This window comes from Ursus americanus, chromosome 9 (assembly GCF_024610735.1).
Source record: "Ursus americanus isolate L20-20 chromosome 9, mUrsAme1.1.p, whole genome shotgun sequence".
NCBI classification, from domain to species: domain Eukaryota; kingdom Metazoa; phylum Chordata; class Mammalia; order Carnivora; family Ursidae; genus Ursus; species Ursus americanus.
The window spans coordinates 11,111,427-11,137,592 of record NC_142135.1 but is presented as its reverse complement, the minus strand read 5'-3'; the positions used below and the strand labels follow the sequence as shown (position 1 = coordinate 11,137,592).

The 26,166-nt window shown below is 42.9% G+C and overlaps 1 protein-coding gene across 5 annotated transcripts in view; it reads right to left on the bottom strand.

Moving 5' to 3' along the window:
* ASAP1 (ArfGAP with SH3 domain, ankyrin repeat and PH domain 1) overlaps positions 1-26,166 on the bottom strand; it is a 341,646-nt gene that overhangs the window by 144,327 nt on the left and 171,153 nt on the right. For 3 of the 5 annotated variants that reach the window (XM_045812249.2, XM_087864619.1, XM_087864616.1), the window contains exon 4: positions 5,932-6,004. The exons of the other annotated variants lie outside the window; for them this stretch is intronic. In XM_045812249.2, coding sequence (XP_045668205.1) covers positions 5,932-6,004 — 73 coding nt within the window. The remainder of the gene's footprint in view (positions 1-5,931; positions 6,005-26,166) is intronic. 5 annotated transcript variants of the gene reach the window in all.

Genomic DNA, 26,166 nt, shown 5'->3' with positions numbered 1-26,166 from the left:
CTTTTAAAATCTTAGATTTCGTCACACACTGAGAGCTATTTCTTAAAATAGATAAATTAACAAAATGAAAAACTGGGGCGAACATCACACATTAATTTTGCTTTAGAAAACACAAATGTTCTTATAAAACTACTCACTCCATAATTCTCAACCAAAAGGGGGAAGGCAAAGGGAACCTGCCTTTTTCCCTAATGTGAGAAGGTTATGGAACTGTTTGACAATCGTGCTCTATTTTGGAAATAAGACTTCCATATCATATGCTTGCAGTCAAATTACATACCACTGTCATTTTTTTTATTCACTAAAATTAAAGGATTTAAAGAGTCCCAACTTTCAGACTAACAATGTTATGTATTTCTAGGGGGCACCATGTGTTAATAATAAGCTAAAATGTATTCCAAATAGATCTTGGCATGAATTTTAAGGAAGCCACTATTTAATAATAAAATCCATGTTGGATTTGTGAAAAAAAATTATCATAGAAAAAGACCTAGTAGCAGGAATATTTTAGGTCCTTACTCCCAAGGAAAAGTGTACGTGTATGTAATAATACATCTGTTCAAAAAGATTAACAAATGCAACCCAACTAAGTCACTGACAGAACAACAAATTTGGTGCACCCATGCTTACTATAAATTACATGCCTCTTTCATTTTATAAAAGTACAGTATGTTTCACTTTGTTTTTTTAACAGCACTGACAAGCAGCGAGCTCCTCTTTCTAAAGAGACATACACTGACTTCCACTGAGCCTGGGATTTGCATGCACATGCCCATGTCTGCGAGGGCAGAAATCTTATGAACGCCAGTCCCTTGTCTACTGCTCTGAGCCAGGGTCTCGTACAAAGCTCGAGGTGGCATGTCAGCAGGGCTGTAGGCAACTGAAGGCATGACTGGGGCTGGCAGAGTCGCTTCAGGGGTGGTTCAGGGTATCCTCACAAGAGGGTGGCTGGCTTCCTCCAAAACAAATGATGGAGGGGTGTAGAGACCCAGGTGGAAGCAATCTCTTTTATGAACTGGCCTTGGAAATCTCACGGTATTGCTTTCATCACATTCTGATCATTAGAGGAGGGCAGTGAGTCTGGCACACGCTCCAGGTGAAGAGAATTAGGCTCTATCTTTGGAAAGAAAAAGTGTCAAAGATTGCAACGTATTTTAAAACCTCTAGTGTTCACGAAACTACTAGCTATTTTAAACATACATTAGAGGACAGAAAGATGGGGGAGGGGAGGAGAGAGGGAGGGAGGGACACACACACCAAGGCAAACTTTCTAAATGACAATATACTTCACAGATGAATAATGTCAATAACTTCAAAACTTAGAAACAACACGAGAAGGCTGAATAGCTTGGAAAATTTTCCCTTGATCCAAGCAGTTCACAGAATTCAGTTTTTTTTTTTGTTTTTGAATGTCCTCATATGCAACTGGGGCAGTAAAAGAAAGAGAAAAATTCCCCAAGCCATTTTCAAACTAAAGGGCTTGGGGAGATAACTTGTCTTTCCAATAAAATTTGTTATTATTATACTGTGTTCTAATTCATACTGATAAAGCTTCTGTGTAATCATAATAAATACATTGTAAAAGTAAGACCCTTCACCATTCTCAACCATCTTTCAAATCTTCTGGTGGGGGAGCACCTGGGTGGCTCAATGGGTTGTGTCAGGTCATGATCTCAGGGTCCTGGGATCCCCGCTCAGTGGGGACTCTGTTTGTCCTGCCCCTCCGTGTCCCCACTCACGTGTGTGTGCTCACTCTCTCTCTCTCTCTAATAAATAAATACAATGTTCAAATCATCTGGTGGGATAGGTGGTGGTGGGCTGGCTGGTCATTTCAAACCAGAAATACAGAAATCCTTCTTAAAACTTTAAAGGACATCAGATGGGTTTCGTGTCACTTAAGCACTGTGAGAAAACAAGAAAATTATGAAAACACAGTGGGAAACAGATACCAGGGTTCGGCCTCTGTGGCTTCTCTGGATGAGGCCAAAAGCCCTTGGACGGGAATAACCCGGATTCCACTGAGCATGTATCATGGAAAGATCGGCAACACCGCTGTTTTACTCATCTAGCTGTTTTTTAAGAATTAAATGTCACAGTGCTGCCCACACAAGCTGACCAGAAACTCAATGTGCTATACTCATTGGTGACAGTGGAAACCCTAGCGGGTCCCAGCAGTCTGTGAGGTCTGAGCTTCTCCCTGCACTTCGAAGCCATGGGCACGATAACTACGGTGGCCCCCCTCTCCAGGAACCACCAAAGTCATCCCAGGATTACACTGCTGGGAAGTTACACTGAATCGATTCATTCATGAGTAGTCGTGATTAAACACTGGACAGCCACGTGCGGAGAGCTTCTCCGGGACCTACCTAGCCACCATGCAGCAATTCACTGCGTATCTGTGGAGCCCCTACTACACAGCAGGGAGAAGACAGGTACAGAGTAGCTGTGAACAGCAAAGCTCGAGTCCAGTTCCATTCCTGTTAGGCGTGGCACCCTGCAGACGTTTCCCTGGCTCTTGAAGCTTCAGCCTCACCATCTGTAACGTGGGGGTGATGGCAGACCTACCTCAGAGGCTTGCTCAGCTCAGCTTAGTACAATCAACACCCGATGAACGCCATATCCTCTGGGAGGTGTTCCACTTAGCAGCCTGTCAGACTGTATCAGATCCCTCTTTGGAAGCTTTCCAGTTTCTAAATTATAGATACTTTCTGGTTTGGTGATCTGAGGAACACCCATCTCTCCCACTGAACGGTAAAATTCATGAAGGCAGAGATTCTGATTTGTCTAATATACTCAACTGCCAGAACGGTGTCATGTAACAGGTGCTCGCTAAATACTTGTTGAACTAATAAACCATGGCGACAAATACATAATATATAAAAGATCAAAGCACAGTAACAGCCCTCATCAAGTGGGTCACAGGCCAGTGCAGCAGTTCTCCGTTTAAGCTGCACATCACCTGCAGAGTCATTTTATTATAATCCCAATACCTGGGCCTTACTCTGGAACAACTCTTGGCAGGTGGGGCTCAGGGACCCCTGTGCTCGTGTTTTAAGTGTTCTTAGGTGATTCTAATGAAAAGTCAGGGTTGACACTTGCTGGCCTAATGCCAGAGAGACCAGTCAACAGTTACAATACAATGGGATATACATTCTCATAGAGCAGCAAAATGATATCCTGTGATGATGGACATGCCCTGGGTCTGCGCTGTCCAGTACTGTAGCTGCCAGTCACATGTGGCTATTGAGACTGCGGGACCTGAACTTTAAATCTTACTGGATTTTAATTAATTTAAATTTAAAAAGCCATATGTAACTAGAAGCTACTCTATTAGATAGTAGAGACCTAAGGCAAAGTACACAGGAAAACCCCTAATTCAGCCAGGGGTGGGAGTGGTCAACGCTCAGCCAGCTGTGGCCCCCATCCACCAGGCGAGAACAATCTCATGGAGGAAAAGGCAACCAAACTGCACACATTCCTTGAACTCTCCACCTTACGCACATGCAGGGACTACCTCTGCCTCCTGCCATGTCCAGGACAGCTGGACTTTTAAAGAACCTTTAAAGAACAAGATGCAGCACATCCCTTCCCAGTAAAAGAGCCTCTGTGTGAGCAGCTGAATGATGTGACTGTGGTCACTGCGGGACACGGAGGGGATGTGCCTTGAGCAAGGACACTGGGGCGGGGGGGTGGGGGGGTTACGGGAAGCCCGTAGCAGAGTAAATAAGGCAGCATCTCACAGCTACAGAGGTCTCTCTTCTGTGGCTCATAAGCTGAGAGCCTCAAGCATAAACTATAACATTATGGAGAACTGACACTTACTCCTGAGGCAGATAATGGCTCATTAAGCTCTTTAGAAAATTGGGCTGGTCCAATGCTATCTGCAGAAGACTGAATTAATACAGAGAAGGAACCCATGCCACTGATCTAGAGGTCATTCTTCCCACATGTGAAGCACCTATCATGTGGCGGGAAGTCTGTTAGATGGCCTTAAATATTGCCTTATTTATCCGTATGATACTCAGCAAATTAGATATTATTTTCTCATTTTACGGTGAGGCGATGTAAGAGTCATGGAAGTTAAGTAATTTACTTAACTTTAACAAGTAGTGATAACGTTAGTGATCTACACTACCTTTCTTTTTCATAAAAACTGTACTTTAATTCCATTAAATAGACATATTATTGCTTATTTTAAAAATCTCCATTTGTTTTTTGTTTTTCCAAAACAGATCTGGATGATCACAATCAATGCTTCAATAAACCTACTTGTATGTACATTTTATATATACTTTCATTGATGCATAATATACCTGCATCCACATAAAAAGTACATCAGTCTTAAGTGTAGCATTTGAAGAATTATCGAAAAATGAACTTAACTATGTAATCATCCCCAAATCAAGAAACAGAACAAAATCAGCACCTCAGAAGATTCCACTCATGCCGCCTCCTAGTTATTTGCCCCGCCCACCTCCTCCCAAATTGCAAATACCTAAAAAGGGACTACCATATATTGGGAGGACATCGGAATGAGGCTTAGGTAGAAGTTATATATAGGCCAAGACTTCAACCATTGGAAATACTTAAACATTTAAAACATCACTACATAACTAGGCAATCATCTAATTATCTATCTTAATTAGAAGTTAGTGTGTTCTTGGATATAAAGAAATTACAGAGAGGTATCAAGGAACCAGGACACAGAATGGGTTAACAATCAGGCCCAAGGGCTTTGAAGAAGACAATTAGGTTTCCAGCTGATGGAGACTACTCATTCCCAGCTCTGATAAGGAGGGGAGGGCCATGAAGGATCTGATGGTCGAGTTTTTCCTTTTTCAATGTTCCTTTCAACTCCAAAATTTTATGACAATTATGAGTATGAATATAAATAAAATATAAAATTTATATAAAATATGAATGTATGGCATTTACTGAACTCCCCTGAGGTGATCGGCTCTTTATAGATATTAGCTCATTAACTCCCTTCAACAACACTGTAATACCACAGTGTTCTGCTTTACAGAGAAGATGGAGGTTCAAAAAACTGAAGTAACCAGCTTAAGGTCACATTGTTAGCAAGGGGCAGGGTGAGGGTACAAACCCACTGGTCCAACTTCAAAGCCTGTGCCCTTTCCACCGGACGTGCTGCCATCCCCTTGGGGGTCTGTTACAATACAGTAACTGAATTCTCAGACCTTATCTGTGGGTAAGTGAGCTGGTACCAGTAATGATAACAAAAGATGTGAGTCAGAGACCTTGAAACTCACTTTATATTTCCAAGCCACTCCTCTCCTTCCCTGGGGCGATGGAACCTACGCTTTCTTGTGGTTAGCCACTGTTGATCTTAACTAGGTTTACTTTTTATCCCCTGAAAACATACTTTTGTTGCCAAGATGACAAAGCCACCAGACCCAGCTAAAACATTCAGTGACACAGGTTACGGGCACGCCCTCAGGAATAGACGTGGGCTGGCAGGTCCCTCCAGGTTTCAGTTCCACCTCACCCGTTCCCCTTCTCTCTCACCCCATGCCTGGCACCAATACTGATTCCCAAATGTGTAGACTTACACAGCAGAAGGAAAGATCCTTGTGTGCCTCACGCAGGCCATGGAGTTAGAGACTGACCAACTACACGACAGATGCTGAGTATCTCCTACGTCACTTGTGACAAAATTCCCCATAGCCCTGCTAAGTTTTTAAGTGTATATTAAAGTCCACTGCAACTCAGGTTCTTTAATCAGTTCACTGTGGAAACAGTAACTGGTGTAGACTGAGAAGAAACAGAAAAAAAGAGAAAAGCTAAATTTCTCTGACCTACTTACTTTTCCTTTGGTATCAAGTCTCCAATAAACACAGCATCTTACAGATAACAGAGAAAAACTGTAGACGTTATATATAATTCATGCTGTCTGCTTTGGTAAGTACTTACCTTGACCGGAATTATATATTGCTTTTACAGACTTCTTCACTTTTTGCAAGGCTGTTCTATCTTGGTCTAGAGCCTAAAAGAGAAAAACAGGGAGGGGGGAAAGATGTTGGAAAACTTGGCAAATTAAAACTCGTTTGTAATGGCATTTGTTTTGCTGAGTTACCACAGTGGTAGCAAGTGGACATATTTATGAACAGTGAACCAGTTCAGAGACTGGAAGTGCCCAGGATCTGAGGAGTCGTGTTTGGGGGGTAAATGCAGAGTCATCCCACAAAGCTCAGTGTTGGGTCAAACTGACAACACGGCAGTCAATTATCACCCCAAGCTCTGCACAGGAAAGAACACACATGACACTTCAGATAGGGTAAGACTTGCTTCTCTCACTGGGAGAGGGTAGCACCCAGGAAGGGACATAGGCGAGCCTAAGACGTGAATGACCTATATTTACGAGAATCTGGGGGTAATTCCAGCCAGGAAGAAAACATTTGAAAGGGTGTAATAAGAGTGACCTGAGGGCTCCTTTTAGCATAAAAAGAATTATGACATAAGGCCAGTTATATTTTAAAATTCTGTTTACTGAAAAAGGACAGCACGGAAAATGCTACCATGATGCTGGTAATGCTTTTAAATGATTTCTCAGATGGAGAATAAACACATGTACATCAATTTACTTGTGCTACAAGTTGGGGGAGGACCAAGGGGACTGTCACTGTGGATTCTTCATCCAGGGGCTGGATATACAACTGTGCTCTGTGAAGACTGGGCACTTAGGATATGTACTCTTTTCATAAGGTGTTATTTCAATTTGAAATCAAATTTAAAAAGGATTGTATGCAATATAGATATACATATGGCATGCTGACCTGACTTCTTAGGATAACTTTAAACCCTGTTTCCCCGAGGGTCAATGATCCAGAGACTGGGAACCCCTGGATGGGGTGTCAAGATTTGGAGAGCACGAGCAGTAAGAGCAGTAATAATGAACTTATCTACATAAAATCTAAGACCATTCAATGTATACTCGCATCCATGACATACATCATCTACACCTCAAAACTTCAGAGGAGAAAACTGAAGGCCATCGAGGGTAAGTCCTATCCCTGAAGGTCGCATGCAGAGACGAAAGGGTAAATGCGTTGGCGGCAGGCAACGGTCACTCCCTTGTCCTGCAAGATGGTCTTTCCTGCCACTTTAAACTCGTGGCTCAACTGGCCGCTTGCCCTTTCCAGTTGTGGACCCACTGGCTGGCAGGGTGGGCACCTGACTCATGCTGGGCTCAGGCTCCTCACAGGACTTCTGGCTTTGGCAACAGGGATGGCAAGGTGCATGCAGGTCCTTTCTGGGGAGGAGGGCCTGGGGCCCGCCAGGGGTTCTGTCTCCAGCTATGTGGAACAATCTGGCCAGACGGAATGATAACCCGCACAGAGCACCAGACACAAGCGGCGGCGGCGGAGTCCCGCCTTCCGGCTGCAGTCAAGGCGCAGGTCACTGCTAACCTTCCTGCAGCCTGAGAACCCCGGACAACACGCTCCTCTCGCCGGGAGCTCCGTGAAGTGGGGATTCTATCACTTGCAACACAAGCCCAAATAACATGAGCATGAAAGCTTCCGGAGTACTTGCTGCGCGAGGCATAAGCTTCCTAGAGCAGACGTACCAAGTAGGTGAGATATAGATGCTTTCAGCATCTTCTCCCTTTGCGGGGCTTCTTTACGAAAACCCCATAAAGCAGCATCTACATTTTTACGATAAGGAAATGTGACAGACCTTCCATGAATATTTGTAGAAAGGGAGGGAGGGAGGGAAAGATTAAGGTGGCCGAAGTCAGAGAGCCCGAAGGAGCTAAAGTCACATCTCACACGAATGTCTATGGGATCTCAAATCTAAGGGGATGCTGAGGTGAAACCCCGGGTTTTCGGACTGCAAGTGTGAGGCGGTCTCCACCGCGCCCGTCGCTTATACTCATCCCACCTCCACACATCTGTCACAGCCACGGCCCATCTGCACTTCGGTTCAATATTTTCCTTTAAACCCATTCACAGCTTTTACATTGTCCGGAACTGTCCTAAATGGAAGACCAGGATCCTCGCCATTAACAGAAGATACCCTAAAAATCACTGCGTATCTCTCTCTCTCTCTCTAAAATGCTCATCTGGTTAGTGCCTGCGACTGTCTCACAGAACACTGTGACTCTGCACGCCACACGCAAGGAAACAGTGTTTCACGAGACAGAGTCACGGGAGACAGCTTTTGAGTTACTGCAAAAAGCTGAGATTTGTACTTTAGAGAAAAGAGGGAAGAGAACTAATATTTTAATAAACGGTAGTAGGGTATACAGGGCGCTGAGGTCTACAAGACTGCCTTTTGTAATTCTCACAAAAACCCTGTGACAGAGTGCTATTATTAAATTTGTTTTATAGATGAGGCAAACAGAGGCTTAGAAAGTTCAGGTTGGCCAGGAAGGCAGAGCAGGGCTCTGAACGCAGGTCCTGACACCAGAACCCTGACCTCCCCACTGCTACCTACTTCTGTATTCCTCGATGTCTGTGATGAACCGGATCTAAAAACAGAGCCTCATCTGAACAGGGGTGGGGACCATCCACCTGTTTTCAGAGACAAATCTAAGTGGAGAAATTAAAAGCCATTTAGGGTATTCGGAGCATTCAAGGAAAAGAAAGTAATGCAAATAAAGTGCAAATAAGCATTCGTTTAAGAGACTGAATCTAATGGGTTTCTCTTTTGATGAAATGCTTTTGTGGGAAGGACATTTAAAAAACAATCCCAATAATAGCTACCATTTATTTTTTTATATCCATATTCTTGCCATTTTTTTTTTCCCCTGATGAAAAACCCTGGGTTTTTGAGAAGTAAAACAGCTTGCTTGCCAAGTGACACACATCCAGGAAGAGCAGTGCCGGCCTCTGCTTTTTCAACCACACCGCTGACCACGGTAGCAAGAATGTGTGCCCGTGATCCCCCTGGATCTTACCACTGCTTCATTATTTTTGAGAAAGGAAAAGAAAAAAAAGATCTGCTGCTGGAAGAAAATAACCTATCTGTTCAGCTTTGGGGAATGATGACCACTTAAAGATGGATCTACTCAAAGAGAAATTAATGAGTGGGCTTTAATGTCCTTGTACAGTTAGAGTTAATGAGTCCAAATGAGCAAAGGGATGTGGACAATTCCAGCCGTAACACTTTATGAGCCCAGCTTTCTGCTCCCCCTCCCCCGCCCCACTCCAGGAAAGTCTCAGAATTTATGTTGAAATTTTTACCAACTCATCTATAAACTAACAGGGTGTAAAGTTCATGTACATACTTTGAAAGGTTATTAATAACACCCACGTTTGACAGCTACAGTCACAGCTAGGTCTGGGTAACACTTCTCTTTTCCCACTCCAGTATTTGGCCACTGGCACAAAGAAGCCGACTGAAATGCACTTCTACAGGCCCCGAGTATAAGAGAAGCAGGGGACACTGTCGTTCAGTCAGACGTGTGTCCCCTCCAGAATAACTCATGTCTAAATGTGCTACAAACTAACAGGCAAGCAACACCTACAGTCACATCCTTTCAAATGTCCTATGCATAAAATTACGTAAAGGCTAAGAGAAAAGGGGCAGATAATATGGGCTATGAAAGTATTATACTTCCCAATGTTAATAGATGGACCTGCATTTCTAAGTATGCATTCGAAGTTGAACTCAACTCAAAAGGGTACATGGCGGGGGCGAGGGGGAGAGTGAGGATGAACTAACAATAAACGCATCCAGGAGAACATACTGATCTCTAAGAAGAGCACTTTCCCTATCCCCAATTCTGCAAGACCACAACCTGGCATTCCCTACATTACTAACGAGCAGGCCTTTAATGTAGAGACGGAGACTCTTCACTATTATTTCCCAGTCCTAACAAGTCTGGTCATCTGAACGGGCAGCGAAGGCACAGGCTGCTGCCCAGCTGAGAGAGACTGAGAGAAGCCATGCCGATGGAGGCCTTACCTGAGAGCTGGCCACCAGAGGGATTCAGAAACATCATACAAACCGGACAGAAGGATGCAAAATTCCCCAAGAGTCTGAAGCCTCTCAGGGGAGGACACGGAACCTTTCATGCCCCTCCGGGATAGGTGGCATCCCTCGGTCATAGGAGAGCACAACAACACATGTTCTCAGAGATGCACAGGGATCCAGCCAGCCTCCTGCCAGCTCAGGGTCTGCACTAGCTGATCTCTTTGCCCGAACACTCTTCCTGTGGGTGGCTTTCTTCTTACACAGGCCTCAGATTAAACGCCCCTTCCTCCATGGGCCCCTCCATGGTCAACCTGTAGTGCCCGGCCCAGCCCGCCTGGTTACTCTCTACTGCACGTCACGCTGGCTTTTCCACAGCACCACCACATCCTGAAATGATCCCATTCATGACTCCTTTTTCTTATTGTATTCCTCTCCCTGCATAAAAGCTTGATGAAGCTAGGGCCCCGTGTAACACATTCATGGCTGAATTCCCACTCCCAGCACCTAGCAAATGACAGATGCTCCAAAGTGCTTATGAAATTACAAATGCCTGAATGAATGAATTCCTCAGCACTCTCAGTTCCACAAAACAGGAAAGTATGCAACGTAAGACTTGCCTTCAAACTGGCTGAACAAAATAAAGTTTTGGACTCAGAGAAAGGCCTTCTGTAATCCTTCCCTCACTGGTTCTGAACAGCCCAAGTTTAAATGGCTGTATACGTGACATGTCTGAACATTAACGTAGGTGTAAGAGGAAGACCATTTGGTATCGATAGTGATGGTTTAACAGGAGAAACAGAACTTACACATTCCAGGTTAATTTTGTACCTTAAAATAGTTATTCTGGCTTCTTCCTCTCTCACTCGCTTGCTGTGTTCCCTCTCTCGCTGGCTGTCTCTCTGTCACATAAATAAATAAAATCTTTAAAAAAAAAAATAGTTATTCTGGCAACTTTCTTAAAAAAGCATTTTATTGAAATATGATATACTTATGTTAAATGAGCAGCAGCAGCAGCCCTACTGTTATTATTCAGTAAGATTTTCTATTTCAGAATTATTTTCTAAGTCTATGGCACCTTCTTTTCAATATACGCCAGTGGGAAAAACTATTCATATATTTGGGTAAATGTGGTTTTTGAAAATAAGCATTAGTCTTCGGAGCTATACCCTATGCAGATAACTTAGAGAGAAAGGAACCAGTGGCTGTCAATAAAACAACAACACAGAATTTCTTAGAGATATGCTGAGGTGGACAGCCATCACACCTATCTTCCAGGGATGCTGAGCACTGAATGTACTATGTGTACCTGGAAGCGGCTAGCGCAAAGCCTTGCACACAGCAGGTGCTCAAAAACGGCCATCACTACCCTCCCCTCTGAAGGTACTTCTGAGAGACAAATTCCTGAAACATTTGGAGTGACAGCAAAACATCTTTGAAACAAGTACTCCTACTAGCAGACTGATTTCTCCAATGAAAAAAAATTTTATTTACTTGGGAAAAAATGGGGGGAGTGTTTCCATTTTATCACTTTTCAGTCGCGTTCAGAGAGGTAATTTGTCCCCTAATCACCAAGAAGCAAATGTTCTTCTTTTGTGTCATTCCTGGAACAGGGAAAGCAAGGGAAGGCTACTTTGGTCTAATTTTGGTTCATACCAGACTGCTTCAGCCTTCAGCTTATGAAGTGATCATGCTACCTTGCAGGGAGGAGGGAGGACTGGGGAGCCAAGTCCTCGGACTCCTGGAGAGACTGGATGCCTAATTAACATTGGCATAAGGCCTCTGAGGATGAAACAGAGATAGAAGTTCTTGAACAGGCTCACGGCCAAATCAATACATTCATTATTTATCTGTCGTAAGGCCCCATACACTAGAATGCGTAAGTGTATAATTATCATGTGAATCAGGAATAAGCCCAGAGAGTAATCCAGTGTGATAATGCAGAGCACGGGGAATAAAGGTGCCAGAAGAGAACAACGGAAAATTGCCATCAGCTCCAAAAAGAGGACGGATCGGGCAAACCATGCTAGTAAGTTTGCTCTGAGGATCACCCAACTTGGGCTTTTACAGCATCATTTACGCGCTCATCTAGTGACTGTGCCTGGCCCATCCTGAACACGACTCTGAGCCACGCACGGGTCAAGCGTGCCAACCAAATACTGCATCCACCTCACCTCCCTGGCTGCATGCCCCCTTCCTCACTGCCACCTGCCACCTGCCACAGCAAAACAACACTGACACAGCGCTTCACTAGAATACACAGGTAGCCCGGCACAGTCCTCAATAAGACCGATGAAGAAAGCTATCCAAAAACTATTAATCCCTGCTGCCCTGGTTATCCACACCTTGTATCATTTTACTCTTTACCTTGGATTTTAGGTGTTTAGGTGCCTGTGTCTCTTCTCCTACCCAACCAACTAAAAGCTCTGTAAGGATAATACTTACACGTTTGTTTCTTTCTGTACATAAAAGATGCTCAGTTACAATTTGCTGAACTGAATGGAACACACACACATGAGGAGGAAGGATGAATGAAGGCCCTGTTCTTATAATAAAATCCAGATCCCTGCAAGGCCCTATGTGATCCAGCCCCGCTGCCTTCAGACTTCTGTTCCCACACTCTCTACTACTCATGTCTAGGCCACACGTGTGATCTTTCTGAACCCACCAAGCTAGTTCCCGCCTCCAAGCTTTGGCAACTACTAAAATTCTGTTCTCCAAGCTCTCCCCCAGATCTGAAGGGGCCTGGCCTGCTCCTTCTCTCTCCCTTTTCCCTTTTGGTGTTCAGCTCAAATGCTAGAAGCGCAGCCCCAATTAACTTGAGGGGCAGATGTACGGGGTACCGAGAATCCCCCCGTGTGGCAGCTACACCACAGCAGCAGTTGGGAGAAGGTTCAATCAGGAAGCGTCAGCACAGAGCATCTGCAAGGGGGGGGGGGGTGGCAGCGGTATATATGAAAGGAAGAGGTAAAGATGTCACCCTTAGTTAGTTTCAAGATTAATATGAGTTGAATGAGGCTGCTACGCAAGGGGAAATGATCAACTTAAAATAAAATTCGATTTGCATAACTTAGCCAAAAAATGGAAAGTTGACATGTTGTCCACAGAGATTTTAACCTACTCATCTGTACTGTTTTAGACTATAAAAGGTGTCCTTAAGATTCAGATCCTCTGATATTCATACAGATTTCAATTAGAAACATTAATGTCCTCTACTCTACCTATGGCTGAAGGGTGGCGCAGGGTGAGATTTGACCCCTAAATGCTAAAGATCCCTATGCTATAAACGACTATGGATTTGGCCCAACTTGGTAAATTACTTCACAGTTCAGGTCTGCAGCAAACACTCAACGTATCACCTTTGGCGACATTTACTGAGCGATTCTAAGTATCTACTCCCTGCACGGAAACGCCACCCACCTATCAACTTTCCGATCCAAAGAGAAGGTACTGCATAAAACTAACCCACCAAAGTCCACTTTACCGGGTATGCATAAATTACCCATTAGGTGTTTAAACATCTTTAGGGCAGGGACTGTGCCAGGCCCAGGGGAGGAGCTCAATAAGTATCAATCAAATTAATCTGCTTCTATATTAAAATCATCTAGAATTAAAAGTGTACAGAAAAGACCAATACTCACAAAACGCTACTATTTATTTCTCATGAGCTTTTGATTTTAAAAAACCTAAGTGTTTATTACAAACACTTGAAGGAAGTATCATCTTAACTAAGGTAAATACAGCAGCACTTAGTTTTCGCTCGGGTGATGCATATAGAAATATTCATTTTCTAATCTCCCTGGGGCACATCCTGTTTTGCAAAAGTCAGTCACATCTATGAAGTATCGGTGAAATCATTACATTTTCTTTGTGAAGAAGGCCAAAGACCTTGATGAAACACCCCCCGCCCCGATGAAAACCACTGAGTCTGCAAAGGCAACCTTCCAGAAGTCTAGCATGCGATGTAGACAGAGGAAGCTGAGCAGGCTGAAGGGCCTCCCCCTGCCCCCCCCCCGAGGCCCCTCCTCCTAGAGTTGGGACAAGCCAACCCAGAGATGGAAACAACTGCCCTCCGAGAGAAGGGAGAGCCTGGTCATTTTCATATTCTGCCTCCTGCACTGATGTCAGAATCCAGCAATGTGAACAAAGAAAGTGGAAGATCTCCTTCAAGACCCTTAAGGTCAGACCGGTTGTCTCATAGCAGCACAGCCATCACATCCATTCTGTGATGAGACCCTAACCCATCTCTAAGGATAAGCTTTTCTTCGTGAAGCTCCTTCTCTGCCCATAACACCAAGAGTTCTTGCTGGCCCCACACCATCTGGCACGAGTTACCACCAGGTAACTAGCATTTAACTACCGCTTATCAACAGGTCTAGGTGTTTATCGGTGGACTTGGAAGAAGCAGAGCCTAGTCGCGGAGCTGGGCACCATACCGAGGAGAAGTGCGACAGGATGGCTACGAGCCCAGGCACGGAGGCCAGGGAGCCCTCTCAAGTCACTTCCTGGCTGTGTGACCACGGTCGGGTTAGTCATCCTCCCCGACACTCGTGCCTTCCTCACATGACACCTGGCACACACAGGTGTTTCCTTCTTCTCTTCCTTTCCCTCCCTGTCCTCAGATTCTTGTATTCTCTCATTCCTGTCCCCGCTGTCCCCCATATTGATGATAATGATGATAAAAATACCACAACCATGTTTTATACACAATACCTTATTTAATCCTCACAGGAACCTTCAAGGAGGCTTCTATTACCCATACTTTATAGATAAGGAGACTGAAGCTCAGAACGGTTCCAGATCTCACAGCTGGTCAGAGACAGAGCCAAGATTCAAAACCGGGTTTTCTGGACCCTACAGCCTGAACTCGTAAGTGTCGTGTGTGCCAACCTTCCCATGTGACACAGTGAGGTCCACAGGACAGAGGAACCTTTAAAAAAATCAGCCAGGGGGCTCCTGGCTGGCTTAGTCGGTGGAGCATACGACTCTTGATCTTGGGGTTGTGGATTAAAGCCCCACCCTGGGTGTAGAGATTACTTAAAAATAATAAAAATCTTAAAAAAAAAAAAAAAACAACCAGCCAGGGATTCAGTAATCAGGCCACGAGGCAATTCTAAACCCTTTTCTTTCCCATTCCAGGAGTTCTCTGTGAAGGTGCCATAGAAGAACTGACTAGAGCGGTTTGCTGGAAAACCCAAGTAGCTCTTTAAGGAGGGGACAGGACAGAAAGCAAAGTGGGAAGAAGTCAGTGTGCAGCTGGCTGGGGCTGTGCCACCCCAGCAGGTCAGGCTTGAACTGCCCATCAACCTTACATGTCGGTGCACCTGCTAAGTATGGCGCTTGGCATTGTGGGTGTTAGTCAAAACCACACAGTGGCTTTCCACCGAGCTTCAGGTATAGCCCAGAAGCGGGGGCCTCTATGGACTTCATTAACCAGGACCTACACACCTGACGCTGGGCATCGTTTACACGAAAACCGACTGTTGGCATGTGTACTGCACACAGGATTCACGTTAATAACTGCTCACAGCAACATATGGAGATGCACAGGCTTGTGAAAGCTTCTAGTGCACTTAAAAATATCAGTGACCTATTGAAAGACACCAGTGAGAGTGACTGGTAGAAAAAATCCTTCGAAAAGACAAAATTGGTTGACTTACCTATCCTTGGGGTCAGCAAAGAAAATAAGAATCTGAGGGACAGCTTTCCACCTGGTATTTCTAATCCAGCTCTGGCCCACAGGAAGGTCACTCGGGTACTTAGGCCATGCTAAGGAATGTGAGGGGGATGAACAGGAACACCTACAGACTGGGGCCATCCATCTTCAACTATCTGCCCCTCCTGCATGTCAAGGACCATCTAGATAGAGAGATACCCGGCAAAAATGAGACTGTTCTCTTCTTTAAGGTGGATGTTAGAAAACAACGGAGTGCAGAGCAACCATTCTGAAGAGAGATGCTTGGTGTTTAGAAGCACCAGTGAGACCAGTGGCCAAAGCCATATGGAGGATAAGGAGGTGGACAGGGGCCAGACCACACATGAAGGAAAAGCCAAGGCATGGAGTTTGGTTTTTATTCTGAAAGCAATGGTTAAAACCACTGGGGCTTTTGAAGAAGGAGGTGACTAGTCCTGACCTTCAGAAAAATGACTCTAGGTGTTGTATTGGGAAGGGAAGGGAAGGCTGGAAAGGGAAGAGCCGATAGGCTGGGTATTTCACTAATGTAAATTCTCGTAAGTCCTTCTGTTCTGGCTCAATCTACTTCCTCCTCTAGAACCACACCCCAAATTTAAAGCTCCCCCCAGAAATACTTACTCCTCCCTGCTTCACACCTGCTCAGTATCTCAAAATGCTAGACTCCAGGTCACATCCCTCTTGCCTAATCTCTATATGCAGCAAACCACGGAATCCTGCCAGGTCTACCTCCACAGCAGCTCCTGAGCCCTTCCCAAAGTCTCCTTACTTACAGTTGGATGTGGTCACGCCCCGGCCAGATCCCTTAATGGCTTCTGAGAGACTTCACCCTCACCCACCATGCCGATGCCGGAGCAGCCTTTCTAAAATATAAATATGATGGCATCACTCTCGCTTTAGAATAAAGCACAAACCCGCACACAATGCCCTTTTCCACCTTACACTACACCACCGCCACAGACTCCGTTTGTCTTCGGACCACTTGCTTCATAATTCCTAGCACTCCACATTAATGGTGCTCGAATTTCGGGTCTCTATTCCGATTCCAGTGGCACCAATTCTCTCCTTTCTCAAGAATACTTCTGTCTTTTGTCTTCTTAACAATCTTGTAAACTCACGCTCAACCTTAATATTGGGTTTTACCATCTCTTCCGTGAACTCCTACCCCCTTCCTGCTGAGAATCTCTCTTCCGCCCCCAGTGCTATGAAAGCACTTATCATAAGGACTTATTTCTTTACATTTCCATCACCAACAAATGGTAGCTGTTAATCTTTTAAGATGCTACACATGTATTTATTTTCATTCCCCTGCTGTAGGCCAGCTTCCTGACCCCACCCCTGGGCTGCATGGGCCCAGGAGACCTAGATGTTCACAGTGGGCAAAGAGAACCCCCTTGCAGGAGCCTGGACACCAGACATCTAAATCAGACTCTGCCCCTCAGACCTCTCAGGTTCCCAGCTTCCCGATGAGTAAATCTAGAGAACTGGTCCACACACACATCTTCCGGCTCTGATTCTCTGAAAGTCAAATACTTTCAAGTCCTAGGGCCATTATTATTCAACTCTCTCAGCTTGTGGAATTTTTAGTGAAAGATGCTTTAATTTTTTAAGAGTAACATAACTGGTATCAACAGTGAATGCTTTCAGGGAAAAACCAAATAGTAAGATTTCAATGTAATTCAAAGATAAATCACAGCTTTAGTGTCAGATTGTAATTCCAGCCATTTCTGCGCCCGTTTTTGTGTATCCCCTGTTCCCCAAGAAATGTTCTGAAAAGTACAGCTTGATTTTGGTATTCAAAGACTCTATCAATTACATAAAACAAGCATTACTAATGCCTTTTATAGATTTAAGTCAGAACAAGTGTCCAGGGCCAAAAAACTAGTAAATGGCAAAACCAGGCTTTTCACTCTGTAAAGTCTAACTCTAAATTTGATCTGTGTCATTTCTGCCACATCTGACTGTCTAATTCAAAGACATATTGATTCCACCTGCTATCATGGCCAGGTATTTCACATGCTAAGCTTTCTATAGACTCACGTGCCCAGCTTCTGAGGACAGAAGTTTCAAGGGACTACAAGCCATAAGCCACCTCTTACGTATTCTCCCAGACAAACCTCAGAGCTGTGGACTGCAGATCTGATCATCGTTGAGTAATGTGTCTTACAAAGAAAGACCTAATTTGACAGAGGAGATCAAAAAACGCCAGTTACACATTTGCATGAAGATGATTGCTAAAATGAAGGACTGTGTTTCATGAAAAAATTAATCAGGTTAAAAACAACAAGGTGAATTAAAGTGGTGATCATACTGTGATCTGTAGAAAACGGTTTGTGGAGAGACAGTAGAAAGCATTCTTGGAAAAAAAGAATTCGTGACAAATTTGGAAAATACTATGTGCTAACCATACCTCTTTTTTGGAGATAACCAATGCACAACAGAATATCAGAGACGGGGATAATTAAAATCAGAATACTTTTTTTCCCCCCACAGCTACAGAGCAATGCTTGTTGGGACATCAGAATAGGAAACTCTATTAAAAAATAATCTAATAGAGTTTGGGGCGTGTGGGTGGCCCAGTCGGTTAAGCATCTGACTCTTGATTTCAGCTCAGGTCATGATCTCAGGGTCATGAGATCGAGCCCCACTTTGGGCCCTACACTGAGCCTGGAGCCTGATTAAGATTTTCTCTCTCCCTCTGCCCCACTGCTCACAGGCATGCTCTCTCTCAGAAAAAATCTAACAAAATTAAGCCTCAAAAAATATACTATATGTATCAGTTAAAGAGGCCTGATGATTTTCCAATGTAGACAACAGATACTATCAGGAAGAAGACAAATGACTACAATCAATTTTTGACAAACCCAAGATGATCTAAGAGGGAAAAATAATTACAACAAAAAAGGGAACAAAGTTGACATCTGTAACATATAATTAGTATTTGGAATTCTTGTTTTGCTGCTGTAGAGAGCTAGTAGAATAGGAGGACAAAAGACGACACAAGAAATTGAAAATAGCAAATACATGCAAATAATTTCAAACACACTAATGATTTTTAAATTGCAAGTAAAACAATACTAAAGTGTCCTTTTATGCTTATAGATCTATAACAAGTAGGAAAAGTGATAAAAATAACAAAGAGGCTTCAGAGAAATAGTCGCAATTGATCTAAAGGATAAACTGTATTCCAAGTCACAAAGCTGCTCTTATATTTGACAAGTAATCCCGCTCTTGATAATTCCTGTCCAAACTACCCCTACTCCCTCAATAAAAAAAAAAAAAAGAGGAGACCCCACAGAACACATCACCAGGTTTTATAGTACAAAAGGCTAGAAATAACCTACATCTGACAACAGGGAAATGGCAAAGTAAGATACGAAACAAACTGGAGGGTTTATTGTATGGCCACTAAAACAAAATCAGCAACAATTAGGATAAAGAAAGGAATGCCAGTTATTAAGCACCTATTATGTGCTGGGTGCAAATACTGTGCGGTACCACTATTTAGAATTTAAAATGACGCGTATTACAAAGATATGAATTTTCTAGAAATGCAAAGTTTAGAGAGGTACACAGCGGTGTTTAAAAGCTATGGCTACTGAGGACTGTTACAATTAGGAATTTTTTTCTTTTAAAATAATCTCCTTATTCAGTATTATAGGACTTAGTACTTAAAAAATTTTAAAGTCTTTTAACAGTGTTTTGTAATACACTAAATGCTTGTTTTTTCCTAAGCAATTGCAAAAGACCCAGTAAGATGTTAACTTTCATAGAAAATGAGGGAGAAACAGTACATACTCTCAGTAATTTCCCTGTTGCCTTGCAAACTGTACATTTAAAAATTAGTAGAATATTGTGTTTCCAGAGCTCCTGTCTGGGGCCCAAAAGAAAACTATAATCACAGCAATTACCTTGTGAACCTCTAATTTCTGTTGTAGTTCTAAAGTTCGGAGTAGCACACCCACCCACAAGTACCATGCTTTCATCTTGAAGCAATTTCGGCTCCGTTCTTGGGAAAATAATAATTATAGGTACAACAAGGTATTTAAAGACCAAAAAATAGTCATGCAAACACCATTTCCATGTTATAACATAATGAGAGTTCCTTAAAAGAATTAAAACCTAGACCAGAAAGGCATTTCCTGAGTCACATCTTTTCAGGATCCTTAGAATTTATCGGGATCCTACCTCAGAATAGAACAGGAGTCTTTGTTGGGGGACAGATTAGGAACCATGGAGCTAGTGAGAGCCTTTTAACCTCCTACCAGTTCTCAAGTTCTACAGTGCCCCCTACTCAACTGTATGTCTGGGTCCTGACCCGGTGATTCAAAACACGCTGCTGATGGCTTAGGTCGAGTCACCCAATTTTATTTAAAATGGAGAGTCACGTGAAAACGGACTAGATGCTGGAATTTAAATATGGTGGCTAAGAGCACAGAATGGGAGCCAGACTGCCTGGGGTCACATCCCCGCCCCACTGCTAACTATGTAACCTGGCCCCGCTCCTTAACCCAGCTGTGCCTCAGTTTCTTCATCAGTAACCCATCTGACAGAGGTAAGTGGATTAAGTGAGGTGATCTATGTCAACGAAGTGCTCAGAGTGGTGCTTGGCACAGAGGAAGCCCTCAACAAATGTTAGCTAGGACGTGCAGAGACAGCACTCTGATGTATTTTTTCTCAGGCTCCCACGAGACATATAATTAGCAAGGACAGTTTTTACATGGCTGGGGTGCCACTATAGAAGGAAAAGAACCGGCAGATGCAGATACAAAACCTTCCGCTCAGATGAGCTTTTAAGATCCCTGATCTCCCGAGAAGGCAGACGAGATGTTCCACTGTGGTGTGGGAAGAAAACTATTAGAACTTGTACTGGGATTGTTTTATGTCACATAGAATTATACAGTACTGACACGGAAGAGGACGTATAACGTATGTGCGTAGATATATGTGCACGTGGAATGCTTGTGCAAAAACGTTTTACAACGGAGGGGCCCAAAGTTATGAACCATGGTACTGTTAACGAACACTAGATTTTACTTCTCTTAAGAAAGAACTGTGCTGTGGGAAACGCGGAGTAAGACTTGCCAAGAATGCAGCTCGGGGGCTGTTGCTGTCTGTGTACAGAGAAGACGATTCCACTGTCCAGTGTGTAGGACACTGCCAAAGATGCCAACAGGTTTCCCTCAAGTAGCAGCACCAATCCAATGATGTTCACTTAGAACAGATGGCATCAATGGCATTCACGTTGTTCCGAAATAAAGCAAGACCTTATATTTTCCTGTCATTTTTACTATTTTGCATCTGCTTTCCCCAACTGCCCAAATATTATTACAATCTTTCCTTTCTGAGGAAATGAAGACTCAGAGAGACTAGGTGACTTTTTCTAAGACCACCCGGGTAATAAATGCTATTTTAAAACTCAAGTCTCCCAAATAAAAATGTAATTTAAAAAAGGATTCTGCTCACAGACGTTCCATGACCTTAAAGATATTATATTGTTAAAAGCAAATAAAAATAGATATTTCCTCCCAAGTCTGCTGTTTCCTACCGCAAGGCACGCAGGACACACACTTTACTGGCAAAAAATAAAACACTTCAGAAAATTTTGGTTTTGTCTTTGAATAGAATACTGAACAAACCAGAAACAAACATTTTAAAATATCACTTAACTCCACAATGCTAAAACACTATTTTCTTGACTTCCCAACGTTGTTCATGGACAACTCAGTTCATGTTTACTGTACGTAAACAAACTGTTTTACATGCAGTTTGTAGTCTGCTTTTTTCACTTCATATTATGCCGTAACATTTTTGCTCATTTTTCCTGCACGGGCACACAGCCATTACCACTGTAGTGGCTGTACGGCCTTCGATCACCCTGATACGTATGTCCTTTGTCTCCCACACAATTCCTGTTGCTGAAAGTGAATAGTCAGTTATTTTACTTTCATCAATAATTGTATTTATTTTTAAGACCCACTTGCCAGCATGGTTGTCAAATAATGAAGTTTCTTTTAATAAGGGTAATTTTAAGTTGTGTGTTTTTAAACATGCTTATGAAGTACCAGCAGGCACTAATGATAATCTTTTACTGTATTAATAAATTCACACGCCACTAAGTCACAACACTGACAAAAGGTCTTAAAAGTCATTGACTTCTAAAAAGCTGTCACGTACCAGAAATGTCACAAACATCTAACTAATAATCCTCTTGCAAATTACCGCTGAGTGCAATTTAAGACAGTGGTTAACTCAATGTGTAGGCACCTTAAAAGGGAGCGATGTCTAACGCAGACCTCCTCCCCCCATCGTAACACCCCCACGCCCACACACAATAGCTGGTCCTTAACGTGCACCCTTTCAAATAAAGCTTCCTCAGGAAGCCCATTCAGACAGAATGTCATTAGCAGAGGAATGCTCAGAGAACCGGGAACTATTGATTAAATATTCCTTGAGGAAAACAGGCATGAGGCTGGTATGAGAGTTTGCTCTGAAGTACAGATGAATATTATGCTCCACTGGGTATTGTTTCCATAAAGGTAAATCTTCCTGTTGACAAGAGCTGAAGTAGTTTTCTATAAATCAAGGCTTTGAAATTAAATCTTATTTCCTCAAAGATGCACATTAACATTTCAGAGAAGCTTTCTTCAATTGGTGTCAAATTGTGTTGTTATTTTATCAGAATGAGTCCTTTTGTAATGTAAATGATCACCCACAGGCATTCAGACTTTGGCAAACCAAACTTGATTGAAATGGGGATGCATCTACAGAATATTTGGGGAAAAAACCTCAATCTCCACTCTGAATTCACTGATCTGACAAATATCCAGTGGGAACAATGTCCCAGAGTCAGGAAATACAGAGATGACCCCTGACCTCAGGGATCGTGATGAATTACCTCAATCACATTTATTAGGTAGCTGGACACAAGATGTTTTTAAGCATGAATGCTTCCCTGTAATATGATATTTGGGGATACATTTGCTAAGGCAAAAATGTATTCACCTAGAAGTGAGGCATGCAGAAAATTTCAGAAAATATTTAAGAAAAAATATAACTTGAAAGTAAGAATGATAAAGAAAATTCAGAGTCTTGATAAATACATCTAAAAGCTTTTATTAAATGACCTTTTGTGGACCGAGCTATATTGTAAAGAAGGGGCAAATTTCCTGTGAATGATTTGTTAAAAAGCGGTTTCCGTTTCAAATATCGAAATTAAAAAACGGAGCTACAGCACTAAGGCCTCTAAGAAAGCACCCCAGCTTACGATGGTTTTATGAACTCTCAGCTGTTTTCCAAGTCCATGCTGATTCTTCAGTACATCACATGTATAATGGACACTTCTTGGTAACTCTGATGGACACCCTCAAGGGATGCTCCCCACCCCTCCATCCCCCCGCCCTTAAATACTTTCCAGCTGCTGTGGTGCCACCTAGCACAGTGTCCGGGGACAGTCTGCAGTCTAGATACCTCAGAGATTCCCAATGACTCCACTTCTCAAAAGTGAACAAACAGCTCTCCCATTCTCCAATGACAAGGCCCACTATGAACAGATGAGTGGTTCAAACCCAGCTCTGGGCGAACCCCGTAGTGTCCGGCACACCTCTGGAGGACTTGGTGACACAGTACTTCCTTCCGTGAGCTCTCACCTAACAGAAGTGTGGTCAAGTACAGGGTGGTGATTTTAGGACTTTCGCATATTTAGAATATCCTTAAATTTGAGAACCCTTCACTTAGATCAGAATTTCCTGAAATCTGAGCCCAATTTGCCTAATTAATGCTGTGAGACAAAAAGGATCTGTAGTCAGTAAGTTTGGGAAATGCTCCACACTATACACCCTTTGAAAATTCACAGAGAATTAATACATTAAAATACCATGAGATTCCTGTTTAAAAAAGATTTTTTTTTTACTTTAAACTTTGTTTCACAAAGTATTTCCCAAACTTATTTGGCCTCAAAAGCATACTTCCCACCTCTATCCTTTTTTTTAGAAGTGCCTACTAACGTCTTAGAACCAGTTCTCCACACAATACACTTTGGGTAACACAGACTTGGATCGTAATATTCCAGAAAATCTGTTGTAATTTAGATCAGAGAAAGCAAATGGGTGGCTCACAGTCTAAATTCAACTTGCCTGAATTTATTTTATATGGCTTGCATAATTATCTTTTGTAAATTCTGAATCAGCTTCCAAACATTTAAAACTTGGGAGATTTAAAATAAAAATTCAAAAGTCCAACTTTCTCTATAAAATGCCTTGGTTGAGAGGAACTCACTTTTTCCCTGGAACAGTAATGATCAGGACCCAAGGAGGAGGTGCCAGTCGCTCTTGCCTGGCCCTGGTGCCAAGGTCTCCTATGGATCCTACCTGTGTTCTGGGCACTGGCTCCGTGATGAAGTTGTTAGGGCATGTTTAGGATGCTTGTGGAAAAAGTCTGTCAATCTGTCCAACCCCCTCAGTCTTTCTCCTCTACGAAGTGCGTGGCCCAGGTGGTGTGCCGAGGACAAGCCCTGTGTACATGCATGGCCCTCGTATAAGTAACAGAGCCAGCCCCACTCCTGCCCCATTTGGGTAAGTTATATGGTCACTAATGCTGTAAAGCCTTCCCGGACCTCCCTGATACTCCCATCCTCCACCCTCAAGTCTCACGAACATATTTCAGCACTTAAGGATGCCCTTTGTTACTTTCCAACTCATGTGAGTGTTGTAGAAACACAACAGACATCAGAGCCCAGAGGACTTAGGTCTGACTTCGGGCTCTGCTTCTGAATTGCTGTGCCAGTACAGGCAAGTCCCCAGATCGCTCTCAGGTTTGGGACCTGCATCCCACTGTTTCACAGAGCTAAAGCAAAGGGTCAGAAATGTACCTGGTACACAGCAGGTGTTCAATAAACAGTACTCTTAGTTCTGAGAATGGAACTCCATGCTATTATTGCTGTCTCATAATCCTTATATTCCAAATGCAACAGCTTTGGGCTCTCATGGTAGATACATAATATATGATCAGGAGTGATTTGCTGATTTCTTTCTTTAAAAAATCTCAGGAAATGTCCTTGTCTCAATTCTCATGTTTCCTTTCTTTTCTTTTCTTTCTTTTTTTTTTTTTTTTTTCAATTTTGGGGTAAGTGGCACAGGAAAATTTCCCTATCTGTCCGATCAATTTCAAAAGTAAATTCCAGAAGGGAATCTGTCCACTTATTTATGGATTTTTTTTAATGTTTTAAAAGCTAGGGGTAAGAAGGAAAAAGAAATTCTCCCCACAAAATTCATGACCTGCGTGATTAAAGAAATAACAATCTGCCTGTAATTCAGAGGAATATAATGATGACTCACTCACTGACATGGGCTGATTTTTTTCCCTCCATGCCTTGGGATTACTAAATAGCAAAGCACTCTCCCTTGGGAATTTTCCCAAAGTCTTTTTTTGTTCCCAAGAAGCTTCAAACATTCTATTTTCCACTTTTTTTAAATGTGTCCCCTTTCATTTCTGCTAATAACCGAAGTAATTTCTCACGAGTTACTGCTATGGGAGGAGAACCTCAAAGTGGATGCTTAGCTGCTTCGAATTCACTTTAAACCCTTGCCAGACCTCCTTTGTGAGGCTACACTGAGTGGCCCTGGACGCAGGGCCTCTCCTGCTGTCTGACTTTCCTCTCAAGTCTAAAGCTGTTATTGAAGGAATAGACGGACAAAACAAATCAAGACAGCGGGGCTCTGATCCATCAAGGGCCTTTTATGGGTTGGGTTATGACTATAGCAAATTTTCAAGTGAAATTAGCATAAATTAGAAATGCTGTTCTTAAAATCAAACTTAATGAGGCTTCATTATGCTGTCATGCTCACTCACTCACTGGCTATGCCACATCACCTCACATGACCTCCACATATTTCAGTTTCTTATCATGGACAAGAAAGTGGAAAGGGAGGCGGGAAGTACTTGCAGTTTGCAATGTCTTCACTTGAGAAAGAAATTATAGAACGTTGGACTGGAAATGAACCTCACACTTACAGAGCAAGAATTCCAAGACAAGCAAACCGTACAGATCTGGCTACTTCTTGTGTAAGGATTGAGAAATAGTAAGGCTTTCAAATTAATTGCATTTATCTATTAGGTCCATGGCTGTCCTAAAGATGATAAAAAATACCTTGTGCTTCCTCTGTCTTCAAAACATTTGGGGGATGATGGATAAAGGATATGTTACAATTCCTTTTTTTTTTCCCCTCTTCTTTTGGAAGGAAGAAAAAAGGCCAACCAACACTGTTTATTTAGATATTGTCCAGTTAGCGGAAAAAAAAAACCACCCAAAAATTCATTATTTTCTTTCTATTCAGTAGGCATTCCTACTGTTTGTCGTTACTTCTGTGACAGTGTAAGGTCTTTACAATCCAAGTGTAATGATGACTTGGTTAAATAAGTAAAAGTGGAGATGTTGTACACATATCCTGTACTACCACAGTCTCTTCCTGCCAAATCACTGACCATTTTTGATTATTCTAAAGGGTCGTTCGTCTTGCTGGGCTACTAGAACACGAGCTTCG